The sequence below is a fragment of the Panthera onca genome, chromosome D1 (genome assembly GCF_046562875.1).
Source record: "Panthera onca isolate mPanOnc1 chromosome D1, mPanOnc1 haplotype 2, whole genome shotgun sequence".
NCBI classification, from domain to species: Eukaryota; Metazoa; Chordata; class Mammalia; order Carnivora; family Felidae; genus Panthera; species Panthera onca.
This window is the reverse complement of record NC_138348.1, coordinates 111188083-111213117: the sequence shown is the minus strand read 5'-3', so window position 1 is coordinate 111213117 and position 25035 is coordinate 111188083. Positions and strand designations below refer to the sequence as shown.

The following is a 25035-nucleotide window of genomic DNA, read 5'->3' as shown; positions in this document are numbered from 1 at the left end:
CCAACATGGGGCTCAATCCCACGACCCTGGGATCATGACCTGAGCTGAAATCAAGAGTCAGACACTCAACTGACTGAGCCACCCAGGCACCCCAAGAAATAAAATATTCTGGTTTATATACTCTATAAACTACTGTTTATGGGGTTTTCAAAGAGAACAACATAAAATGTATTTAAAACTGCACAGAAAAAAAAACTATATGGTACATAATTGAACCTTTAATGATCACTTTGAGGTTGTCACATAAATAGAATTATCTACTGGATTGAGTTGCACTTACATTAAAGTTAGACTATATACTTGAACTGTCATCTTAAATGTATACCTGATAGGGTACAAGGTAAACAAAACTGAATGCAAGTTATTGAAGCTTTTTTGCTATTAGCTTTATTATGGATATATGAAGAATTTGCAAACCTAAACTTAGATATGTTAAGTTTTACCTGATAGCATTCCATCTGTGTGGCCCTGTACCAATCTGCTACAAAACGGGACTAGGGAAACCTTGCATATATGATGCGATTCAAATAAGCAGTATGTGCAGATAGGAGATTATTTAAAGGAAAGGAATTGGGTTTTTTTGGTTCCTTAAAAGAAAGCTGGTTTTTCTCATCCACAGCCTTGGCATTTGCCTACTACCTAATGTGATAATGAAGGGCACTGTCATAAATGTCTGTTATTTATTTTCCTCTTAGGAAAGATGTATAATAGCTGGCCAAAAAATAAGTCATTTTTCTGACTGCTATGGCCTAAGGAAGGCAATGGGGTATAGTAAAAAAAAAAAAAAAATAAAAGACGAAATTGTAGTCAAAACATCTGGGCTGGCATCCCAGCTCCCAGCTTCATCACTTAATGACTGTATTTATTTAATGTGTTTTTTTTATGAAAGCAAAATATTCCCCCCTCCACCTACAGCTCATTAGAATTGTTCAAAAGAATTATTTTTTTTTACATTTGTTTATTCTTGAGAAACAGAGACAGAGTACAAGTGGGAGAGGGCCAAAGAAAGAAGGAGACACAGAATCCAAAGCAGACCCCAGGCTCTGAGCTGTCAGCACAGAGCCCAACATGGGGCTCAAACCCACAGACTGTGAGATCATGACCTGAGTCGAAGTCGGATGCTTAACCGACAGAGCCACCCAGGCGCCCCATAGAATTGTTTTTTATATTGCTTCTTAAAAAATAATCTCTGTAATTAAAAAAGGGCTTTGTGCTCACTGGCTCTTTCAGGCCGCTATGTGTGTTTCACATTCGAAATCCCAAATTCCATAGAACCTTCTGTGCCTCTCTGCAAATATTTTCAATCGCTAAATTAAAACACTGTTAAACAGAATGGATCTCTGCTAAGAGATGGCCATTGTTAACATGATGAGAATCCTAATATTATTCAGTCTCTGTGGGTGTAGAATTTTGGAGCCACCATAACAGTCAGAGAGAAGGATATATTCTACGATGTGCTTTTCTGTAGCTGTTGGCAGTTACCATGCCGAGGTGAGGTGTGGAGACAGAACTAAACACCTGCGTTTTAGCACTTGGTTTTCGCTCCTAGTTCTACGACTCCATTCAGTTCCTACCCCCAGAGGGCCCTCGGTGGGGAGAAGTGATCTACAATCTTTGTTCTGGAAGGATGAAACTGAAGGGATTTTTTTAACATCTGGAATACATTCAAAGAAAAAACCAATAGCCAACCAGTACTAAGTATGGATGTCCTTAAAGTATATAAGACAGGACAAAAGGAAAAAGCATATATTAGGAATGAAAAGAATTTATTAAAGATACTGATTCATCCCTATTTCTCTATATCAAAATAAACCTTTTTTTCTTGTTTTTTTTTAGATATCCAAATTTAGATATCCAAATAAAATCATGGTATTTCATGCAACTTGAGTCCTTGATTATACTCAGAGATTAGGAACTCAGAATATAACGTACATGTGTTATGCTACAGAGATGAAAGCTTGGGACAGTTACCCAACAAATGTATTTTTTTACCCTTAACAATGTCACTGTCACATTGGTAATTTTTTTTTTTAATTTGGAGACTTAGTTTGGTTTCCCCTGAAGCAGATCTTAAGACAAGGATTTGTGTGTAATCAGTAGGTTTGGGAGTTGAAGAACACACTGGAATTGCAGTGGAGAAATGCAATCAATTAAAGGCGCATTTGTCTAGAAAATTGCCATGTGGGTGACCAAGGCTTAATCTCATTTGATATTAATGCAAATTACTAGAGGATTATTGTAAATGTCATTTGAAATTAGTGTAAATAGAACACACATGTCAGACTCCTCTCTTTGGCATGGGCGTTGGAATACTTCTGCAGCAGCTCCCGTCCGTCTCTGTACGGGGGCTGCTGGGGAGGAGGGCATTAATTCCCTGGCACCTCTTGCCTGGCCTGCTAGCCCGCCCCACCATGAGCAAAGTGGGCTCCAGGGATCAGAGAAGAGCCCCATGTCCAGGAAATTCAGGTGCTGGCAGTTACAGCAGTATGCACTGAAGTGCTAAGAGGAAAAGCATTGGTGGGCCATCAGTAGTGTCTGTGACACTCACTGGCCATGCAAACACATGACTTTAAGCCTGAGAAAGACCCTCCCCTGACATCTTTTACCGGAAGGCAGTCAGCCACTGTTTGGAGCTTCCGAAAAATGAGTGTGTCCTAATTAGAAACTTCTGTAATTTCTAACATCTTCAAGTGTGGAAGGAAAAAATACAGTTGTGTGTGTGTTTGTGTGTGTGTGTGTGTGTGTGTGTGTGTGTGTGTGCACATGTACTGATGAGAGCTCTCATTCTCTGTCCTCTCCCTAAATCTCTTCTCACACAAATAGCCTTAGTTCCTTTTGTTCTGGGGTTCTTCATGTTCCCCTCACTGACTGTGAATCACATCCCCAGAAGTAAAGGTCCTGTTGTTCTCTTACATGGTTGTAATTGAACTCTGCAGTGTGTTTGCAGAAATCCTTTGCCTTACGTTTTTCTTTTGGTGAAACTGAGGTAAACTAGCTAATCAAACGAAACAAGGGAAAGCTTTTGTTTCTCTCTATAGTAAGGTATTTTGAAGCACCCTGAAAGTCAACATTCAGGAGGCATCTGGGGGGTTGGGCTTTCTACAGAGACAAAGGACTAGTGAGTGACTGCCCTCGTTACAGTAAGTCTCCACCATTGACGAGGCATCGTGTCCCCCACACCACCAGGTAGGCTGTACTGGTTGGCCACTGTCATGGAATTTTCTGGAACGTGATAACGGCTGGGAGAGGAATTTCTAGCTGCCTATTAAATCGGAGTAAAAGGAGAGCCAAAATCATTCCTACTCGGGTGTGCCATTGCCGTTCTCTAGCTTGAAGATAGTGTTCACTACAGTGATCGTGGCTTCGCAATAACAGTGGGAGGTAATATACAGCACCTCGTATCTAGAGAGACCCCTGAATGCTTTATAAACCATTGATACAGAAAGGATTCACGTAAAATTGTATGGTGGGTTAAAGGCCAAACTCCCACCATTTACAAGTTTCAAATTGATCTTAATATACTAGTGTTTGTGGCATTTATAGGCTAACTTCTTTATTCATCCACTCAATCAGCATTTATTTAACATCTATTCTGTCTTTAAAATTACCTTGTTCTCCCTACAAAATGATCCCACTTCTCCTTCAAATTCATGGCACACCCTTTACTCGGTATTTCAGTCATTTCTGTTTGAGGCTTATCGTCTTAGGAGAGAAATTAAACACTCTTATAACTGCAGCACCGACTTATCTTTTTAAGCCTTGAATCTCCTTACCCTAAACTTATACATAGGACACACTTATTGAACTAAATTTATTTAAAGGTGGGGTCAGGGCTCCTGGGTGGCTCAGTCGGTTAAGCGTCCGACTTCAGCTCAGGTCACAATCTCATGGTTCATGAGTTCTAGCCTGACGTTGGGCTCAGTGCTGACAGCTCAGAGCCTGGAGCTTTCTTTGCATTCTGTGTCTCCCTCTGTCTCTGCCCCTCCCCAGGTCTCTCTCTCAAAAAAAAAAAAAAAAAAAAATCAATCAATCTACATTTTAAAAATTAGAAAAAAATAAAGGTGGGATTGAGGTGAAAAGTATCCTGGGTTCATCCTTCCCTAATTTTAATAAATGAATAAAGACTTAGAAGTTACAGTCATAAAGATTATGCCATAATTTGTTAATAGAACAGTTTGGTGAGTGCATCTGGCATTTACCTTATTAAATATGCATAGGCCTGACTTTAGAACTGAATCTTTTGACCAGTAACATAAATATTTCTCAGCAACTGTTTCCTCAAAAACAACCAAGAGAAAGTAATCAAAGAAATCAATTAGTGCCTTTTCTGAAGCATTTTATTCTTGTAAAGATGGGTTCTTCTGAAAGTGTATAATCAGTGTAACTTGTACATTCTCCCTAACTCACTCTTTAGAACTCTGAACAGACACTTGATCATTATTCTTTGTCCATTTATCATCCTCTGTGTCTTTTAAGAAGATAACAGAGATGGAGTCTCTACTCCTACACCTTTCTGTCTTTATGAAAGGCCATAATTAATTGCTGCAGCAAAGTCTTTGTTGTAGATATTGCTTTCCCATAACAAGTGGGCCAAACACACTGTGTGTTGTGCTGTTAGATATTAATATCTTTCACCTCACACTGTTTATTTTCCTTCTTTATAAAGAATAATGTCAGAAATAGCAAGACACAGGTGTGGTCTGCACCCAAAGTCCAGCCACTCAGATTTTTTATTTTGTTTTGTTTTTATACAACATAGTCTTCACTTTGGTTGAGATGACGACAGCCGTGGAGAACCATACCCGTGAGACTGTTGGTTTTACACAACCATAAAAACAATGGAAGAACCTAAGCAAATGACACCCGAGGTGCAGGGCCCTTTACTACAGAGTAATGGAGTATAAATTGGATTTGTTTTCACAAAGAAACTTCCATCTAGTGTTGGATGCTTGGCAGAGGGACCGAGATCTGGCCGTTATTAACCCCTGGCCACCCTCAGTCAGGGTGGTGAGTGTTCAAAGGCAGTGAGGCTCTCACATTCGTTTTACCCCAGCCAGGATCTGGCTCAGCAAAAATGGCATTCTCTGTAGCGTCCCCAGCCAGGGAAATAAATCCTCAGATCACTGCTCCCTGAGACCCCTGGTTCCCAGAATGTTGAGGCGTATCACGCTCTGCAAGGCCTCTTCTGCCGGGACTTTTGTCACTTTCAATTGTTTGTGGTTTCTAAAAGTCCTCATCCCTCGAAAACGCATTACATAAGCTTTAATTTATGACAGCTCTTTTCTAGGCAGTCTGGAAATGACAGTAATTTCCTCGCAGAGACACCTAGTGCAGAATTTCCACAGCTTTTTCACATGTGCAAGTGTTAACTCTTGAAAATGATTCTAGGGGAAAGCACAGGTTACTGACTGCAGCCACAGAGAAACCCCAAGCCGAGAGCACTGAGAGAGAAGAGGCAGCATGAGCAGGGGGGCTTAAAGAGAGTGCAGAACGGCTTACACAGTCAAGCCAGAGAAAGTTCCAGTGAGTCAGCAAGAGATGAATAATGAATTGTCTTGTGGCAGCAATCCCTGCTGAGGTCAAATAGCAGGAAGTGCTGGCCGACTCGATCATCAACTCTGCAGTTTCCTACCAGTACCAGCTGTCAAGTGTCCCTAGATCATTGTCTTTTGTACAAGTTGTACCTGAGATTCCGGAGAAAAAGAGGGCTCCTGCCTGCCCAGCCCCCGCTAAATCACTCGGGTTTGGGTTACCCAATATGGTGACTAATTAAGCGGTTTCTTTACTGAACTTTCCTTATCATCCCGTCTCTGTATTGCTTGTTCTTATTTCTGTGGTGAGACTGTCAAGGGGTGTTCAGTTTTAGATAAACTGGGGACAGGATAAATGGGGCAATATAAAAACTACTTGTAAAACATTGCAGATGTGTAGTTGAGCTTCCTGGAGAGTGAAGTCTCCAGGAGCCAAGAGTGAAAGAAACTTGCACCCAGGGAAGTTGCCAGATTGGGCAGCCTGACTGACTGGGGGTTTCATGCTCACCCGAGAACAGGGACTTTGGGCTCAGCCAAGGCAGTAAGTTAGACCTCAGGTCCCTTTTAAAGCCACGTTCTAGAAGAGTGACAACCCAGTCAAAGAGAGGAGCAGAAAAAAATCTGCTTCCTGTACAAGGAGTCAGCTGAGTATTTTCTGCCTTGGCCTGGGCTCAGTGTGGTGAGGGAGACACCTTCTGTGAGAATTGGTCATCGCAACCTTCTTGAGGTAGATTGTCGTTTAAATTTGAATTTATTCCACCTGCTGAGATCTGGGACTCAGTGACATCAACACTGCAGTATTTGTCAGAACACACAGATGTGTGAAGGGTTATTGGTAGAGAATCTCCCAGAATTGTTGAAGGGAAATCCTCATACTTAGAATGCACGACATATCCTGAACAATATGAACAAATATTTCAAAGTAAAATCTCCAAACTGCCTTGTAGTGAAACTGCAGAACCATAAAAACAAAGAGGAGGTCTTGGCTGTAACCAAAAAGGAAAGATTGCATGAGCAGAGACACCATTTCACCAATAGCCATGTGTGCAAAACCCTGTTTTCTGTTTCAAAAGGGTTTTCCTTTATTTTATACACAAGTCACCAATTTACAAAGAACTACTGTTAGAGGATGTTAAAATGCTAAAAGCAACTTAATTTTTCCTTTTATGATGAAAGTACATGAAATTCATGTATTGTGTTATCACCTTTGGGGAACCGGTGAGATTCCAAAGCTGCCCATCGGTAATTGTCATTAGATTTTCTCTCATTGAAGGAATTTTCAGTTTTATAGAAAATAAGAGTTGTAATTTCTTTTTTTTATTATTTTTTTTTAACATTTATTTATTTTTGAGACACAGAGAGAGGCAGAGCATGAGTAGGGAAGGGGGAGAGAGAGAGGGAGACACGGAATCTGAAGCAGGCTCCAGGCTCTGAGCTGTTTGTTAGCACAGAGCCCAGCGCAGGGCTGGAACTCATGAACCGGGAGACCATGACCTGAGCTGAAGTCAGACGCTCAACCGACTGAGCCACCCAGGCGCCCCTAAGAGTTGTAATTTCTAATGCAACTTTATTCCTGCATTAGAAATTTCTGAGTTTCTAATTTTCAAAACATTTCTGAAAACATTCTTAGGGGAAAAAAATGAATCTAGCAGAGACAAAAAGTCTCTTGATGTTTTGTCTTTAGTCTTTTTATTATAATAAAATAATAGTCTGTCCATATGCAGGGGGGAATTAACTAAGTATTCTATAGTATCAGAGGTGTCTACACACAGAGATTGTGCCTTAGAAAAACCTTGCTTCCTGCTCGGGACAAAAATCCAGTCTACTCATAGAAAATCATTCTTAACAATTGAAGACACCAGCAGCCTATCATACATTGCTATAAATTATCAACAAATTAAGGATGACTATAGTCTTTGGACCAGAATAATTTTAAGTTTCTTATGTTAGTGCATATTCCGTTATAGAAATATTTATATAAACTATCAGTTTGTTTTATCACCTTGTCATTCTCTTTGAGGGGATCATAGCATAGTAGTTTTCTGAACAAGAACAAGGTATAGTGAATGAAGAGTCATTTATACAGCATGATTGAAATTAGAGGGTTTTCTTTTTTACTTTAATCACTTAATTTTTAAGGTGGCTTGTGGATTTCTTCTATTATAACGAAAACTGTAACATTTTTTCTTCATGTTTCCACAAGGAATTATGCTACAATAGTTAAAATTCTGTTTTTAAAAATATCATTCAGTGAAGTTAAACAGGTTTTCTCTTATTTCCTTCTGTCTTTGCAGATTGTGAGTGTTGGGAAGCATGTTAAGGGTTACCACTACATCATTGCAAACTTGGTAAGAACTCTTTATTTTCTGTTTTTCATAAGAATTGCTCAAGCATTCCAGATTATTTTAACTGTGCTTTACAATAACAGTTCAGTAAATGAATAAACTATATTACTTACTAATCTGTTGGTAACACTTAGGATAATATTTTTATTGCAGTGGTCATGGTATTCATAATGTGCAATTCAATATATTTTGGTGCAGACTAGCTTGACATCTGCCAAAGCAACCTTAAAAGTAATGATAATGTTTGCTTTACTGTGATATCACTTGGCAAATCAAATAATGGTCTTTCCCCTGTATAAATGGTAAATGTACCTATGGATCCAGATTTCCATTACTTGGGCTATCACAAGGATCATCAAACTGATGACCCATGTCCTCTGATTTTAAGAAAAAGCAAGATTGAAATGACTATTATATAAGGAAGTCTTTTGATTGGGAGTGATCCATGTTTTTTTTAATTATGTCAGTTTTTCATATATGTAGAAGGTTATCGAACAAGATACATACATTAGTATAAAATCCTAAAAGGCCTAAGGCAAGTCCTTTTAGATTTCTTGGCAAGGCTTACCAAGTATTTCTTGTTAACTGCGGTGAAGAAGGAAAGCAAACTATGTGGAGAGCCATTCTCCTTGCTTTATTAGAGTGCCATCTGCCCCAAGGGCTTGCTCTCAAAAGTGGTTCATTTTAGAAAAGTTAAGAATTTTTTCTCCTTTTTCTCTTTTCCACCGTATATTTCTTTGGTGAAGATCTTTTGCTTACAGCAGAAGAGCCAAAGGCTACAATAGAGATTTCAGATTTATCCATTCTTGTCATATAGTGAGTGGACCATCACACTTTGAGACAGGAATTTTCAGTCTTTAGTGAACTGGATCTCACTATGGAATAGAGATAGTAAAATGCAACAATAGACTGTAAGCTCCTATTTCCTTGTTGTTATTAATAAAGTATAATTTGCTACTTCATGGATTATCATGAAAACACTGAGAAATTTTGACTTGTCTTTTCCATTGCTTTTAGTAGGTCCATAGTCTGTATGTTTTAATATATTTTATAAAAATATAATTCTTAAAGCTAATATATTCTCATATTAGTCACTAGAAGAGAAAAAAGTCTTATGTTTATGGAATGTGTACACTCACAGTGACATTGTACAAGGTGATTCTAGCAAGTGGAGCGTTTTGACATCTCTTCTTTCCAAACAGTGGAATTAAAGAAGGAAAAAAAAGTCAATGTGTTATAGACTGTCATACCAGAAATGAATTGCTGACATTGACAAACCAGTACAAAATGGAAAGAATGGTTATAACATCCTAATGGCTATCACAGCCTTTCTTAAGCAGCCCTAGGAGATGACAGCATATTTAAGTTATGTGTGTCATTACAGCATATGAAGTAGGAAAAAATATTTGCCTGAATTAGGGCATAGATCATCACTCTCACTAAAAATAACAAAGCCCTTACCATATGCATTTGATATCATTGTAATACATGATTATTCAGTAACTTGTGCAGATCTAAATTATAATATATTTATTAATTATGGTTTCTACTGACTTAATTCATTTATCTCTAAATAGCTGTGACTTCCAAAACCAGAATGTTTTTTGTTTCATTGGGCCAGTCACGGGCTGTTTCCTGAAAACTACTGCATAGGATTCCCAAATGTGAAGTAAATCCATTATCAAAAGAAAGATTATATTAATATACTTAATGTTGAAAGACTGAATGATTTCCCCCTAAAATCAGAAACAGACAAGAATGGCCCCTCATCATTTCTGTTGAACATGATACTAAAGCTTCGAGCAAGGGATACTAGGCAAGAAAAAGAAATAAATGGCATTCAGATTAAGAAGAAGAGGAGATTTTTGTGAATGTAAAATCCTAAGGAATCTAACTAAAAAACTGAAAACTGATAAAGAGTTTCAGCAGGGTTTCTGGATAGAAGGTCAGTATTAAAAAAATATATATGTGTATTTCTGTACACTAGCAACACATTCTGAGAGTAAAGTTAAGAGAATAATTCCATTTATAACTTCCACTTACAATTTGCAACTAATCAGGAACTGGTATTTAACCAATTCATCGGGACTGTTTAGTTGGAGGGACCTTGATGGTGGGGTAGGAAGCTCCTGAACTTCCCTCCACCCCCAGACACACACAGAGTCATCGCCCTGGGAGAAATCCAAGCAGCTAAGAAACTACACACACTGAAATGGATAGGAAAGGCTGAGACCACTCTTTCCATAAAAACTACCCCAGCACAGTGCCATACAATCAGGAGGGAATCCCCAACGCCCAGCTTCTCCATGAGCAGTGAGGATTTGGACCATACATTTAGCACCCCAGCTTTTAAGGCTGTCAAGAGACAGGCCCCGAAACACCTAGTTCTGAAAGCCAATGGTTATAGGTCCATGAGACCCACAGGACTATAGAAAACAAAGAAGCCATATTCTTAATGGGCTCGTGAGCATTCAATGTAACTATCCCCACAGACCCTATTAGCACAGAGGGAGCAAGCAAAAATGCTCGTCTCCACTCTTTCCCTGAAAGGCAGTTGACTATCTACTTCACAGTCTGCTGCCTCAGTGTCCATATGTAAGGGTCCACCTGCGTGCATTAAAGAACTGGCCATGATTCTTCATGGAGCCCAGGAGAGCTGGTGGACATTTCTGTCACCTTCTCCTTCTGGCTCACTCCTCCTATAAAACCAGGACATCAACCTGTCTCTAGAATATTGTACACGTGCCTGGTGACCTACCCAAGGGATGACTGGATCTGATAGGCAACAGAGCTTATATTCACAAATCCCACAGTACTGTAGCAAGCAATGAGGCATTTCTTAACAGGTATGTGCAAAAGTACTAACCCAGGCCATCCCCCCAGGGCTCAATGTAGAGGCAGCTGGCAAGGTGCACATTTCCTAGTCTTTCCCTAAAAGGGGGTTTGACCGTATATTTCACAGGCTGCTACCTGAGAGTCAAACTTCCATTCAGCCTGCATCTAGGTGCTGACTGTGATTCCTTCCTTTGGAACATTGGCAGGCCTGTCAACTACTAAGATCCACTTAAAAAAGAAAAAAGAAGCTGTTTGAGCAATCACATAGGTTTAAGAGACAACCAACAATTTAGCCCAGGCCCATTTGATGAGGCTCATCTCCTATATGTGACCAGTGTGCCAAGACTGGAAGATGTGTCTGTCTTATTTAATGTGCAGAAACCAACCAGCACAGGGAATCAGTAAAAATGAAGAAATGAGGAAATATGTTCCAAACAAAAGAACAAAATAAATCTCCAGAAATAAATCTTAATGAAATGGAAATAAATGATTTACACAACAGGGTTCAAAATAGCAGTCATAAAGATGCTTATCAAGGCCAGAAGAGCAAAGTATTAACAAAAATAAGAATTTTGACAAAGAGTTAGAAAATATTTTAAAATGCCAAACATAAATCACAGAGCTGAAGAATACAATAAAATTCAATAGAGGTGTTCAATAGGAGACTAGAATAGGTAGTAAGAAAGCTTAGCTAACTTGAAGACAAGGCAGTGGAATCCATCCATTCAGAGAAGTAAAAAGAAGAGGAAAATGAAAGAAGTAAAGATAGCTTAAGGGACTTCTATTACACCATCATAGATCAGTGTACGTATTATAGGGCTCCCAGAAGAAGAAGAGGAGAGAGGAACAGAAAGCTTGTTCACATAAATAATGGCTGGAAACTTCCCTAACCTGAGGAAACAAGTAGAAATCAAGATCTAGGGCAGCATGTGGGTGGCTCCGTTGGTTAAGCATCCGACTCTAGACTTCAGGTCAGGTCATGATCTTGCAGTTTACAGGATCGAGCCCCACGTTGGGCTGTGTGCTGACAGTGCCGAGCCTGCTTGGGTTCTCTCTCTCTCTCTCTCTCTCTCTCTCTCTCTCCCTCTTTCTGTACCTCCCCTGCTCATTCACTCTCCCTCTCAAAAGAAATAAACATAAAAAAAGAGATATACAGTAAGACACATTATAGTTAAGTTGTCATAAGTTAAAGACAAAGAGAGCATCTTAAAGGCAGCAAGAGGAAAACAACTTATTATGTACAAGGAAACCACCACAAGACCATCAGCAGAAGGTTTATAAGCCAGAAGAGAATAGGATGATATATTGAAAGTGCTGAGGGGCACCTGGGTGGCTCAGTCAGTTAAGGGTCCCACTTCAGCTCAGGTAATGATCTCAGGATTCATGAGTTTGAGCCCGTGGTGGGCTCTGTACTGTGAGCTCATAGACTGGATCCTGCTTTAGATTCTGTGTCTCCCTCTCTCTCTCTTTCCCTCCCCTGCTCAAACTGCCTCTCTCTCTCTCTCTCTCTCTCAAAAATAAATAAATATTTAATTTAAAAAAAAAGTGCTGATAGGAAAAAACTGGCAACCAAGAATACTCTACCTGGCAAGGTTGTCCCTGAGAAGTGAAGGAAAGATAAAGAACTTTCCAGACAAGCAAAGGCTGAAAGAATTGATCATGAGTGTTTCTATAAGAAATGTTAATATTTAGGGGCGCCTAGGTGGCTTAGTTGGTTAAGCATCCAACTTTGGCTCAGGTCATAATCTTGCAGTCCGTGAGTTTGAGCCCCATGTCGGGCTCTGTGCTGACAGCTCAGAGCCTGGAGCCTGCTTTGGATTCTGTGTCTCCCTCTCTCTCTGCCCCTCCCATGCTCATGCTCTGTCTCTCAAAAATAAATAAACATTAAAAAAAAGAAATGTTAATGTTTAAAGCTGAAATAAAAAGATACAAATTAGTAACATGAAAACACATGAAAGTATAAAACCCAGCGGTAAAGGTAAATATATAGAAAAATTTACAATACACCAATATTGTCATAGTGGTGGGTAAATAACTTTAACTCTACTATAAAGGTTAAAAAAACCAAAAATATTAATAATTATAACTACAATAATTTCTTAATATATACACAATATAAAAAGACGTAAATTGTGACATCAAAAACATAAAATGTGGGATGAAACGTGTAGAATTGTAGAGTTTTTGTATCCATTCAAAGTTTAGTTGTTACCAGCTTACAGTACATTGTTAGAGCTATAAGATGTTTTATCTAAGCCTTATGGTAACCACAAAACAAAAACTTCTCATAGAAACACAAAACATGAAGAGAAAGGAGTCAAAACATACCACTACAGAAAATCCTCAAATCACAAAAGAAGAGAGGGAGGAAGGAACTATAAGTCAGTTAGAAAACAATAAAATGTTGGTAGTAAGTCTATTCCTACCAACATTTATTTAAATGCAAATGGGCTAAATTCTCCAATCCAAAGAGATAGAGTGGCTGAATGAAAATAGGTTCCTAAAAAAAGAAGGAAAGAAAGAAAAGACCCAACTCTATAGACACTCATTTCAGCTTGAAGCATACACACAGATCAGAGGTGAAAGAATAGAAAAAAGAGATCATGCAAATGGAAACTGAGGAAAGAAGAAGTAGCTATAGTTATATCAAACAAAATTGGCTGTAATCCAGAAAGTATAACAAGAGACAAAGAATGTCATTTATAATGATAAAGAAGTCAATTCATCAATAAAATATGACATTTGTAAATATTTATGTACCCAACGTCAGAGCACCTACATATATAAAGCAAATATTAACAGATCTGAAAAGAGAAATAGACAGCAACACAAAAACAGTAGGGAACTTTAATACCCCATATTCAGTAATCGCTAGATCCTTGAGGCAGAATATCAGTAAGGAGGGCTTGGACTTAAACTACCTGTTGGACTACAAGGACCTAACAGAAGTTTTGATTTAACAGTAGCAGAATATACATTTTCAAGCACATATGGAACCTTCTAGAATAGATCTTATGTTATGCCACAAAGCAAATCTTCATCAATTTAAAAACACTGAAATATCAGGCATCCTTTCTGACCACACGGATATGAAACTAGAAATCAATTCCCAGAAGAAAATTCAAAAATCTACAAATATGTGGAAATTAACCATATGCTCCTGAATACCCAGTGGCTTAAATAAAAAATTAAAAGAGAAATCAAAAAATATCTTGAGACAAGTGAAAACGGAAACATAACTTACTAGAACATGTGGGATGCACCAAAAGCAGTTCTGAGAAAGAAGGTTGTAGTGAAAAATGCCTACATGAAGACAAAAGATACCAAATAAGCAGTCTCACTCTATACCTCAAGGAACTAGAAAAAGAAGAGCAAACTAAGGGCAAAGTTAGCAGAAGAATGGAAATAGCAGAGGTCAGAGTGAAAGTAAATGAACTAGAAACAAAAAAGACAATAGGTCAATGAAACTAAGAGCTAGTTTTATGAAAAGGTAAACAAAATTGAGAAATCTTTAGCTAGACTAAGAAGAAAGAAAGAATACTTGAAGAAAATAACAAATGTTAAGAAGATGCAATACAATTCATGACACAGATACTAAGGATCGTTAACACAGTGCTATACACAATTATACACCAGCATTAAAGGAACACTAGGAGAACCAGATAAATTCCCAGAAACATACAGCCTACCATGTAATATGATGAAAAAGAAAATCTAAAACAGTCCAATAATAAGTGAAGAGTTTGAATTGGTAATCAAAATGCCCCCACCAAAAAAAGTTCAGGACCAGATGACTTCATGGGTAAATTCTACCAACATTTAAAGAAGAGTTAATATCAATCCTTTTGGAATTATCCCAATAAATAGAAGAGGAAAGACCGCTTCCACACTCGTTTTAAAAAGCCACTGTTACCCTGACACGAAAGTCAGACAAGGACACTACGATAAAAAGGTAAATTAAAGCCTTATATTCCTGATGAACATAAATGCAGAAATCTTCAACAAAATATTAGTAAGTCAAATTCAGCAGGTATATTAAAAGGATCATACCAAGGCCATACCAATATCAAGCATGATTTATCCCAGAGAGGCCAAGATGGCTCACCATCCACAACTCAGTCACCACATTAACAAAAGGATTAAAAACACATGATCGTCTCATTAGATGCAGAAAAAGCATGTGACAACATTCAACATCATCTCATGATAAAAACTGGGTATAGAAGGAATATACCTCAACATAGCAGAAGCCATGTATGACAAGCCCACCACCACTACCTTCATACCCAACTAATGTTGACAAGCTTTGAAAGCTTTTCTTCTATGGTAAGGAATAAGACAAGGATATCCACTCTCACCACTGGTTTTCAATATAGTGCTAGAAGTCCCAGCTAGAGCAATTAGGCAAGAAAAGAAATAAAAGACATCCACACCAGAAAGGAAGACATAAAATTGCCTCTGCTTGTAGATCTTACAATATTATATATAGAAAACATTGATGGGGCACCTGGGTGACTCAGTTGGTTAAGCATCTGACTTCAGCTCAGGTCAAAATCTCAGGTTAGTTAGTTCAGTCCCTGCTTGAATCGGGTTCTGTGCTGACAACTCAGAGCCTGGAGCCTATTTCTGATTCTGTGTATGTGTGTGTGTGTGTCTCTCTCTGCCCCTCCCCAACTGACACACACACACACTCTCCCTCTCTTTCTCAAAAATAAACATTAAAAAAAAGAAAACTTTAATGATTCCACTAAAAGTATTAGAATAAATGATTTCATTAAAGTTGCAGAATAGAAACTCAGTATACAAAAATCAGCTGTGTTTCTATACAGTAACAACAAACCATCAGAAAGAGAAAATAAGAAAACAGTCTTATTAATAAGAGCATCAAAAGTGATATAAATATTTAGGAATAAATATAACCAATGAAGTGGATGATCTGTATACCAGAAACCCAAAGACATGGATGAAAGAAGACACGGGTAAATGGAAAAATATTGTGTGTTAATAGAATGGAAGTATTAAATTAAAAGTATGTGTAGATTTCCATACTATCCAAAGCACTGTCCAGATTGAATGCAACCCCTATCAGTATTAAAATACCATACTTTGCAGAAATAGAAAAAAACAATCCTACAATTTGTTTGGAGCCCCTGAAGACCCCAAATGGCTAAAGCAATCTTAAGGAAGAAGAATAGAGCTGGAGGCAGCATGCTTCCTACTTCAAACTATATTACCAGGCTGTAGCAATCAAAACAGTATGCTATTGGAATAAGAACAGACACACAGATCAGTGTAACAGCACATAGAGCCCAGGGATAAAGCTTTGCATATATGGTCAATTAACTTTCATCAAATCAGCCAAGAATATACTATGGGAAAAGTCTCTTCAATAAATGCTGTTGGGAAAAGTAAATATTCACGTGCAAAAGAACGGAAATGGGCCCTTGTCTTATACACAAAAATGAAATAAAAATTGGGTTAAAGTCTTCAACATAAGACCTGAAAGTATAAAACTCCTAGAAGAAAACCTAGGACGTCATCCCCTTGACATAGACCTTAGCAATGGTTTTTTGGATTTGACACCAAAAGCACAGCCACATAAAGCAAAAATAAACAAGTGGGACCACAACAAACTAAAAAGCTCTATCTCGCAAGGGAAAGCATCAACAAAATGAAAAGGCAGCTTACAGGATGGGAGAAAATATTTGCAAACCACATATCTAAGAAGGGGTTAATATCCAAAATATACAAGGATTTTTACAACTCAATAGCACACACACACACACATGCACACTTCATTTTAAAAATGGGCATAGCACCATTTTAACAAAGACACACAGATGGCCAACAGTACATGAGAAGGTATTCAACATCCCTCATCATGAGGGAAATGCAAATCAAAACCCCCATGAGCTATTCTCTCACATGTGCTAGGATAGCTATTCTTTAAAAGAGAACAAATGCTGGGTGTAGAAAAGTGGGGAAGCCCTGTACACTGTTGGTGGAAATGCAGCCTCTGTCGAAAACAATATGGAGATTATTCACAAAATTAAAAATAGAACTACTATATCATCCAGCAATCCAAGCTCTGGGTATGCATCCAAAGGGGGGAAAAATCATTATATCAAAAAGATATATATACCCCCATTTCATTGTAGCACTATTCATAATAGCTAAGTTATAGAAACACCCTAAGTGTCCACCAACAGATAAATGGATAAAAGATATAGGACACATTCAGCCATAAAAAAGAACGAAAGCCCACCATTTGTGACAACATGGATGAATCAGGATAACATAATGCTAAGTGAAATTAGAACAAGACAAACACTCCATGGTATCACTTATATTGGGAATTTTTTTAAAAATCTAACTCATGGGGTGCCTGGGTGGCTCACTCAGTTAAGCGTCCAACTCTTGGTTTCAGTTCAGATCATGATCTCACAGTTTGTGGGTTTGAGCCACATGTCAGACTCCATGCTGACAGTGTGGAGCCTGCTTGGGATTTTCTGTCTCCCTCTCTCTGCCCCTCCTCTGCTTTCTCTCTAGCTCTCTCTCAAAAAAAATAAATAGATAAACATTTAAAAATAAAATAAAAATCTAACTCATAGATTAAGTCTTAGAGAATAGGGTTTTGGTTGCCAGGAGCTGGAGGGTGGGGGACATAGGAAGACATTGGTAAAAGGGTACAAACATTCAGTTAGGAGATGAATATGGTCTTGGAATCTAATATATAACATGGTGGCTATAGTTGATAATACTGTATTATATAACTGAAATTTGCTAAGAGAGTAGAACTTAAGGGTTCTCACCTAAAAAGAAAAAAAAAAAGGTAAACACGTGACGTGATGGATGAGTTAATGAACTCGACGGTGGGAACACTTTCACAAAGCATCAGTACATCAAATCATCGCCTTATCTGCTTTAAATATATTACAAATTCACTTGTCAATTGTACCTCAATATAGCTGAAAGAGAGACTGATTTAACAGTAGTAGTTAGAACTGATTTCTAAATGAACAATTCTTACTGGTTACTGGTAGATACAAGTTGTCCAGACACTTTAAAATATTCTGTAGTCAAGGGCACCTGGGTGGCTCTGTCGGTTGGCCGTCCAACTTCAGCTCAGGCCACATTCTCGCAGTTCACGAGTTCGAGCCCCGCGTCGGGCTCTTTGCTGACAACTCAGAGCCTGGAGCCTGCTTTGGATTCTGTGTCTCCCTCTCTCTCTGCTCCACCCAACTTGTGCTCTGTCTCTCTGTCTCTCTATCTCTCTCTCTCCCTCTCAGGAATAAACAAACATTTTTTAAAAAATTTTAATATTCTGTAGTCATAACGTTGAAAAGGAGAGCAGAAAGTACGAACACCAAGTTGAATTTACCAAAGAATGAAGCAAGGCAGACATCAGTATGTGGTGCATGAAATTATCTACAGGCACACATTTTTGCAAAAGTCCAGAACCTCCCTTATTTAAGCAGGGTTAACTCCACGGAGAAGTTGAGTTTCATTATGGATATTTTGGGGGATATTTCAAAATGATAAATCTCTAAACCGAGAAAGAAAATAAGTACAGTCACAGAAACGTTGGCTCCTTAATGACCATCAAATTCTTTGGCTGAAATATCGAAGGCAGACTCCACATATTTAAATAAAATAATATTCCATTTCATTATGAATAAGGATGCGAATGGGTTGTGAAAGCTCATCAGCATTCCTTAAAACTGTCTTTTCATTATCCATAAGTTAAATTTATCATCTTCAATTAACTGTGATTCAATCTCACACAACCTTCTGTCTTGATGTAATGGGACTAGATTGATGTCCTCGTGCCCCACTGGTTCCCTTTGTAGCTACTGCGGTGTGCTGGGAATCTCACCTCCATTCAGGAGCCAAAGGGAATGAGGACCCTGTTTCTTTATTACCCAAACTTTATTTAGCCTGCCAAGAGTCCAAGAACACCCACAGGGAGCTGGCATCATCTAAATAGCATGAGCTGTGCCTCATGTGTAGATGAATGGACATGCCTCTCCCAGATTTTTGAAAATTTTCCGTGATATCACTGCCACTATCATTAACAATGGAATACTAAGAATGAGTAAATTTGTAAGGAAAGATTGCTGAAATCTGTCTTTTCTCTGTCCTGTTTTTGTTTGTATGTGGGAATATTTTACTTAGACATACCCATCATCTAGAGGTACTGGTGAAAGCCCATGGTATCTCATTAGATTAAGCTTTGTTCTTGAAATTTCCCAGATACTTACAGGCAGGAAAACTTTATCTGTTGGTTCACTATACTGTCTTTTTCAGAGATCTAAGGGAGGAAATTGCTTCCCTACTTTGCCCACAGACTTTCTTGTTTCAGATTCTGTGTTTACTTTGCTCCCGTGTGTGTGTGTGTGTGTGTGTGTGTGTGTGTGTGTGTGTGTGTTTTAAGACAGGTATGATCATATTTTTTCCCAGCGTAAATTATTTCTTTGACTCCAGGCTGCAAATACAATAAAAGGATTCAGGTGCTTTGTGAAAGGGAAGGACCCTGAGATTTCTCCAACCCTACCTGGTAATACTAGTCTTCTCACCTCTCCACAAAACTGGCAGGTCAAAAATGACACACTGCCACCATCCCATCTGTTACCCTCTCCTACCAGGGTAAATCTAGGTGCCAGGCTGCAAAAATCCTTAATGGTGAAGTGTTGACACTCTTTTCCCCAAAGCACAAAGCCCTTCCAGCTTTATCCCTCTTAATCCCAGATCTTTTCTCCCACTGCACCCTACATGTGCCCCTTCCTGAAATCAGACTAGTTCCCAGATACCTGGTATCTCTCTACAGCTTTCGCTCTGTCTCCCTGGGAGGCACTTACCCCACCCAATTAAGAGTCACATCTTCTAGAAAGCTGTCCTTATGCACTTAATCTGATAGTGTCTTGTCAGGGCTCACAAATCACCCCGTGATTTATAAAGAATACATATAATACAAAATGCATTATATTTTTTTAGTCATGAAATCATTATTTTACCTCCTGTATACCGGATATTCTCCACTATCCTGTGGCCCAGCTGCCAGTAAGACATTATTAGCACCCCGCAAGCTCATTAAGGGCATTGGGGCACCTGGTGGCTCAGTGGGTTGAGCCTTCGACTCTTGATCAGCTCAGGTCATGATCTCACAGTCATGAGATCAAGCCCCATCTCACAGTCATGAGATCAAGCCCCATGAGATCAAGCCCCATGAGATCAAGCCCCATCAAGCTCTATGCTCAGCATTGTTTAAGATTCTCTCATTGTACCCAACCCCTCTCCCCGCTCCCCCGACTCACGTGCTCTCTCTAAAAAAGAATAAGAGGTGGACACAGTGCCTTTTTTGACCTTATAAAAAGTGCCCTTATCCTTCCTCTTTGCTTAGTGGCTGGGTATCCTCTGTCTCCCAGCTTATGTCATTGTGCTTATTTCATTGCCATAATTATTCTAATTAACCCTCAACATAGACCATATGTTATTTTATAGACTGGACTTTGGGGTTCACTGTAACTTATCCAAGATCACACAGACCCTAAGTCTCAAAAGCAAGACTGAAACTCTGTCCTGTTTGATTGCAAAAAATAAATCAATCAAATAAATAAAATCAAGATGGGTAAATACCTGCTGTAGCCGCAAAATGGGCATTCATTTAAATATTTCGTATGCCAGACTTGAGGGGCACCTGGCCCTGCAAACCTTCTCTGTGTTTGTATTCATATCTTTCCTCACCCCTCCTCCAGCAGAGTGTGTAACTAGAGCCATCAGTAGGCACAAGAAGCTGTGGGCATTGTTGCACCCACAAGGCAAGGTCCTGAAATCTTGCTCTCATTTAGATTTCCCATTTTTTTTTTTAATTTTTTTTTTAACGTTTATTTATTTTTTGAGATAGAGAGAGACAGAGCATGAATGGGGGAGGGGCAGAGAGAGAGGGAGACACAGAATCGGAAGCAGGCTCCAGGCTCTGAGCCATCAGCCCAGAGCCCGATGCGGGGCTCGAACTCATGGACCGCGAGATCGTGACCTGAGCTGAAGTCGGACGCTTAACCGACTGCGCCACCCAGGCGCCCCTAGATTTCTCATTTTAAAAATACATTCCATTTCCATGTAGGAAAACACCTGGACCTTTCATGAAGTAGTATAAAATTATAAAATTACGGAATGACTGGGGTATGTCCCTGAAGACTCACTGCATCTTTTCCTTGCCTGTCCCTCACCTCAGCACGCAGAACCACACAGACATGCACACATCACCCACACCTCATCTGGAAGGTAAGGAAATTACAGTGACTTCTCCACATGTCAGCATCCAGTTGATGTCCAAATGGGGACTAGAACTCCATTCCCAAAATTTGCACAATAGCATAGTTTCGATCTAGGGCGATGACCCCACTCGAGATTCCATGAACTTGAAGACATTGTTTTACCTCTTGCTTTGTGCTTACTGCATTTTCTAACTTCTGCATTGAGCGTGTCTGATTCCACCATCTATACACTTGATCACCAAAAGTGCATACTTTAAGTCAATTTCTTAACAACCCAGTTTTTAAAAGACGTTAAAAAAGGAAACCTCTCCCATGCTCCCTGGCAGTCCTTCTGTTAACTGACCAGAGCTGTGTCGATATGATTTAGTCATCCTTTGAGCCTGAAATGCAAAACAGCAGAAATGTAATCAGAATTAGACAAATGCTAAAGGGCGAGCATTTATTAAACACCTATGATGTGATCGACCTGCAGATTTACATCTGTAGTCAGCAGGATATCTGAAGTCCTGTAGTTTATTAATTTCCCTCTGCTTCTTTGCCCCCATTGGATGTATGAACTGTAAATGGACATTAAGAGGAAAATCGAGTTGGAGGTTAATCTTCCCTTAGGGTATCAGTGTATTATATAGACACTGTTAAGTTAGTCAAGTTAGTTACTCAACCATGGATTTCACACACACATACACACTGTCTGAAGAGTTACAATTTTATAGCAGTGTCTTCACTTCTCTGGTTAAAAACTGAAGTCTAAAAGCCACCAAAGTAACTGTTTCCAAGAATACTGCTTCACAGTCTAGATCCTATCACTCTTCGATCTAAAACCCTTTAAAGTATATGAAAGGAAAAATATTGCCTGTCCTCAAGCAGACATGGCTAAAATTAACTGAGCCACCCACCATTCATTCAGATCATAACTGAAAGGAGTTTAAAATCAGATGCGGTAATATTTTTTCCTTCACCTTCAGCAGAGCAGTAGGATAGAATCAGAGAAATGTGGGCTGTTATTCATCAGTTAGACTTTCCATCAGATGGTTTTTCTGAAGGCTGCGTCTCTGCCTGTGTCTTGCAGCTGTGGGATAACGCAATGAGAGACAGCGCAGCAGCTCTTTGATTTCAGCCTCTGCTGAAAGAAAATAATAATGTCGTCAATTAGCAACTAATGCAATAGTTGAATCACTGTGGCTTTTAGAAAACTGAATTTTTGTGTTTTTTTGGCCTGCCTGTGAATCTGCCCTATCTTCTCATAGACGCAAACAAATGTTCGGCTGACATTTTACTAGCTTGAGATTGATGGACAGTGTTTTTCCCATTTCAGAAACGTAGACTTGCTTTTTGGTGTCTAGTTTCTTTCCCAGTGAAATGAGAATGTTACTGATGAGCTGTCAAATTAGCTGGCGCGTAATAGGCCTGAGATAAATATTTGTCGAGGGGATTAATTACTAATAGCTATCGCTGGCTGAACTCAAACCAGATGTGCTAGCTACCCCAGCGTTGTGACTGTTGTGTTGCACACAGGAAACCTGAGGCCAGAGGGTTACGGAGGAGGGGTCAGGGTCCGGGCAGTTTTCTACAGTATCACCCTCCCTCTGCTAGAGGCAGTGATGATAGAGACCAAAACTGAAAACACATACTCTTGTAGGAAGACACAGGAGCAGAGGGCAAAAACGGCAAACGCAAGAGTCGTCCTGGTTCATACACATAGTGTGTGTTTCTGGGTAATCCTCCAGAGTCTTGCTGTAATCTGCCGAGCCTGGGTCTCCTTGTTGGTAAGAGAAGTCTGAGACGCCGGTCTGTCTCCAAGCTTGTGATGAGAACTAACTGGATAGCCCGTGTGAGGTGCTCAGCACAGTGCCCGACACATAAGAAGCGCAGCATCAAGGTTAGCTATAAACGCACACTCCTGGAGGTTTCAGGAGCAACTTTGCATAGTGGCCAGTAGACGGGCTCTTTCTCCTCAGGTAGCCACACAGCAGTGTGTGTATATAACCTGCTTTGTTATTAACAAAAAACACAGACATTTCCAAAATCGAGTCTGAGACACATTTCAGGAAGAGAGGGAACACCAGGTCTTTCTCTTCTCCCTGATTCCTGCGCTGGTTCTCGCTGCGACCACAGGATCACAGCTGCATATTTTATTTTTGCCAAAGAATAAATAAATAGATAAACAAAACACTTTTTCTTAGTTTCCTCAGCACAAGTGAATCAAATTCACATTAAAAACAAAACAAAACAAAAAAACAAAACATGGGGTGCCTGGGTGGCTCAGTTGGTTAAGTGTCTGACTTCAGCTCAGGTCATGATCTCACGGTTCGTGGGTTCAAGCCCCGCGTCGGGCTCTGTGCTGACAGCTCAGAGTCTGGAGCCTGCTTCGGATTCTGTGTCTCCCTCTCTCTCTGTCCCTGCCCTGCTCATACTCTGTCTCTCTCTCCTTCAAAAATAAACATTAAAAAAACTTTTTTTAATGACTTAATTCTAAGAGAAAACCAAAAGGAAGGCAAATAAGGATGCTACAAACTCATGAGCATGTGTGTTGGGGGTGTGGGGGAAGGGCAAACGTTTCTCTGAGCCAATACCTTTGGTTTTGTTAATTTGCTTACCTAATAGGCTTTTTTCTCCTCTTCTTGCAATTGCCTATTTGTTTTTTAATTTGTATTGAGTATATTTGTAATGCACCTTAAATTCTTAGCAGAAAAAAGGGCCCAGGTATAAAAAAATTAGATGATAGATGGATAGATGGAAGGAAGGAAGGAAGGAAGGAAGGAAAGAAAGAAGGATGGAAGAGAGGGAGAGAAAGAAGGAAAGAGGGGCACCTGGGTGGCTCAGTCGGTTGGCATCTGCCTTTGGCTCAGGTCATGATCTCACAGTTCGTGAGTTCGAGCCCCACGTTGGGATCTCTGCTGTGCACACAGAGCCCACTTCAAATCTTCTATCCCCCTCTCTCTCTGCCCCTCCCTGACTTGCACTCTTTGTCTCTCTCTCTCTCCCTCTCTGTCAAAAATAAATAAAAACTTTTTTTTAAAAAAGGGGCACAGGGTGCCCGGGTGGCTCAGTCAGTTAAGCGTCCGACTTCAGCTCAGGTCATGATCTCACAGTTCGTGAGTTCAAGCCCCACATCGGGCTCTGTGCTGACAGCTCAGAGCCTGGAGCCTGCTTTGGATTCTGTGTCTCCCTCTCTCTCTGACCCTCCCCTGCTCATGCTCTGTCTCTCTCAGTCTCAAAAATAAATAAAACATTAAAATAATAATAATAATAATAATAAAATAAAATAAATAAATAAATAAATAAATAAAAAAAGGGGCACCTGGGTGGGTCAGTCAGTTGAACGTCCAACCGTAGCTCATTTCATGATCTCATGGTTCGTCAGTTCAAGCCCCACGTCAGGCTCTGTGCTGACAGCTCAGAGCTTGGAGTCTGCTTTGAATTCTCTGTATCTCTCTCTGCCCCTCCTGCATTCTCTCTCTCTCTCTCTCAAAAATAAATAAACATTGAAATATTAAAAATTAAAAAATTAAAAAAGAAATAAAATAAGTGATTTTTCCAGAATTTTTGAAACTCAGATAATAACTATGTGTGGACCAAGAGAGAGAACACTCTTCCCTCAAAGCTCCCCTAGCCCGCCTGGGGACACCATCTTGTTTCCCACACACAGAAGTCCACAAATGGCCTGTGTTGCTCTCTTCTCTTCCGTTACCACATCCTAGGACTCTAAGGGTTGTAGTGAGTCATACGATCAAAGCTTTTACTCTCCCTGGCTCAACTTATTGGCTCTGTCTGCTTTTAGACTACTTTGTAATTAAACTGAACCCCCCCTATAAAGGTACTATGCATCACATACTCAAAGTATACTACCTTGATATTCCCTTCGCATAAGACACGTTTCTACATATCTACATCAGAGGGCAGTTATGGCCTCAATAGGAGACGTTTTGGTACTGTCATTTTCATCTGCTATATCCCCCTTCATGCTTCATAAAAGGCATTCAGAGCCATTCAAGAAATACTTGTTAAATTGAGTTGAACTGAACTAAAAATATCTTTATTGCTTTC

At 39.5% G+C, this 25035-nt stretch overlaps 1 protein-coding gene across 10 annotated transcripts in view; it reads left to right on the top strand.

The window, feature by feature from the left end:
- Positions 1–25035, top strand: part of GRIA4 (glutamate ionotropic receptor AMPA type subunit 4) — a 403247-nt gene that overhangs the window by 302317 nt on the left and 75895 nt on the right. For all 10 annotated transcript variants that reach the window (XM_078432679.2, XM_078432681.2, XM_078432680.2 and 7 more), the window contains one exon: positions 7826–7879. In XM_078432679.2, the coding sequence (XP_078288805.1) occupies positions 7826–7879 (54 nt within the window). The remainder of the gene's footprint in view (positions 1–7825; positions 7880–25035) is intronic.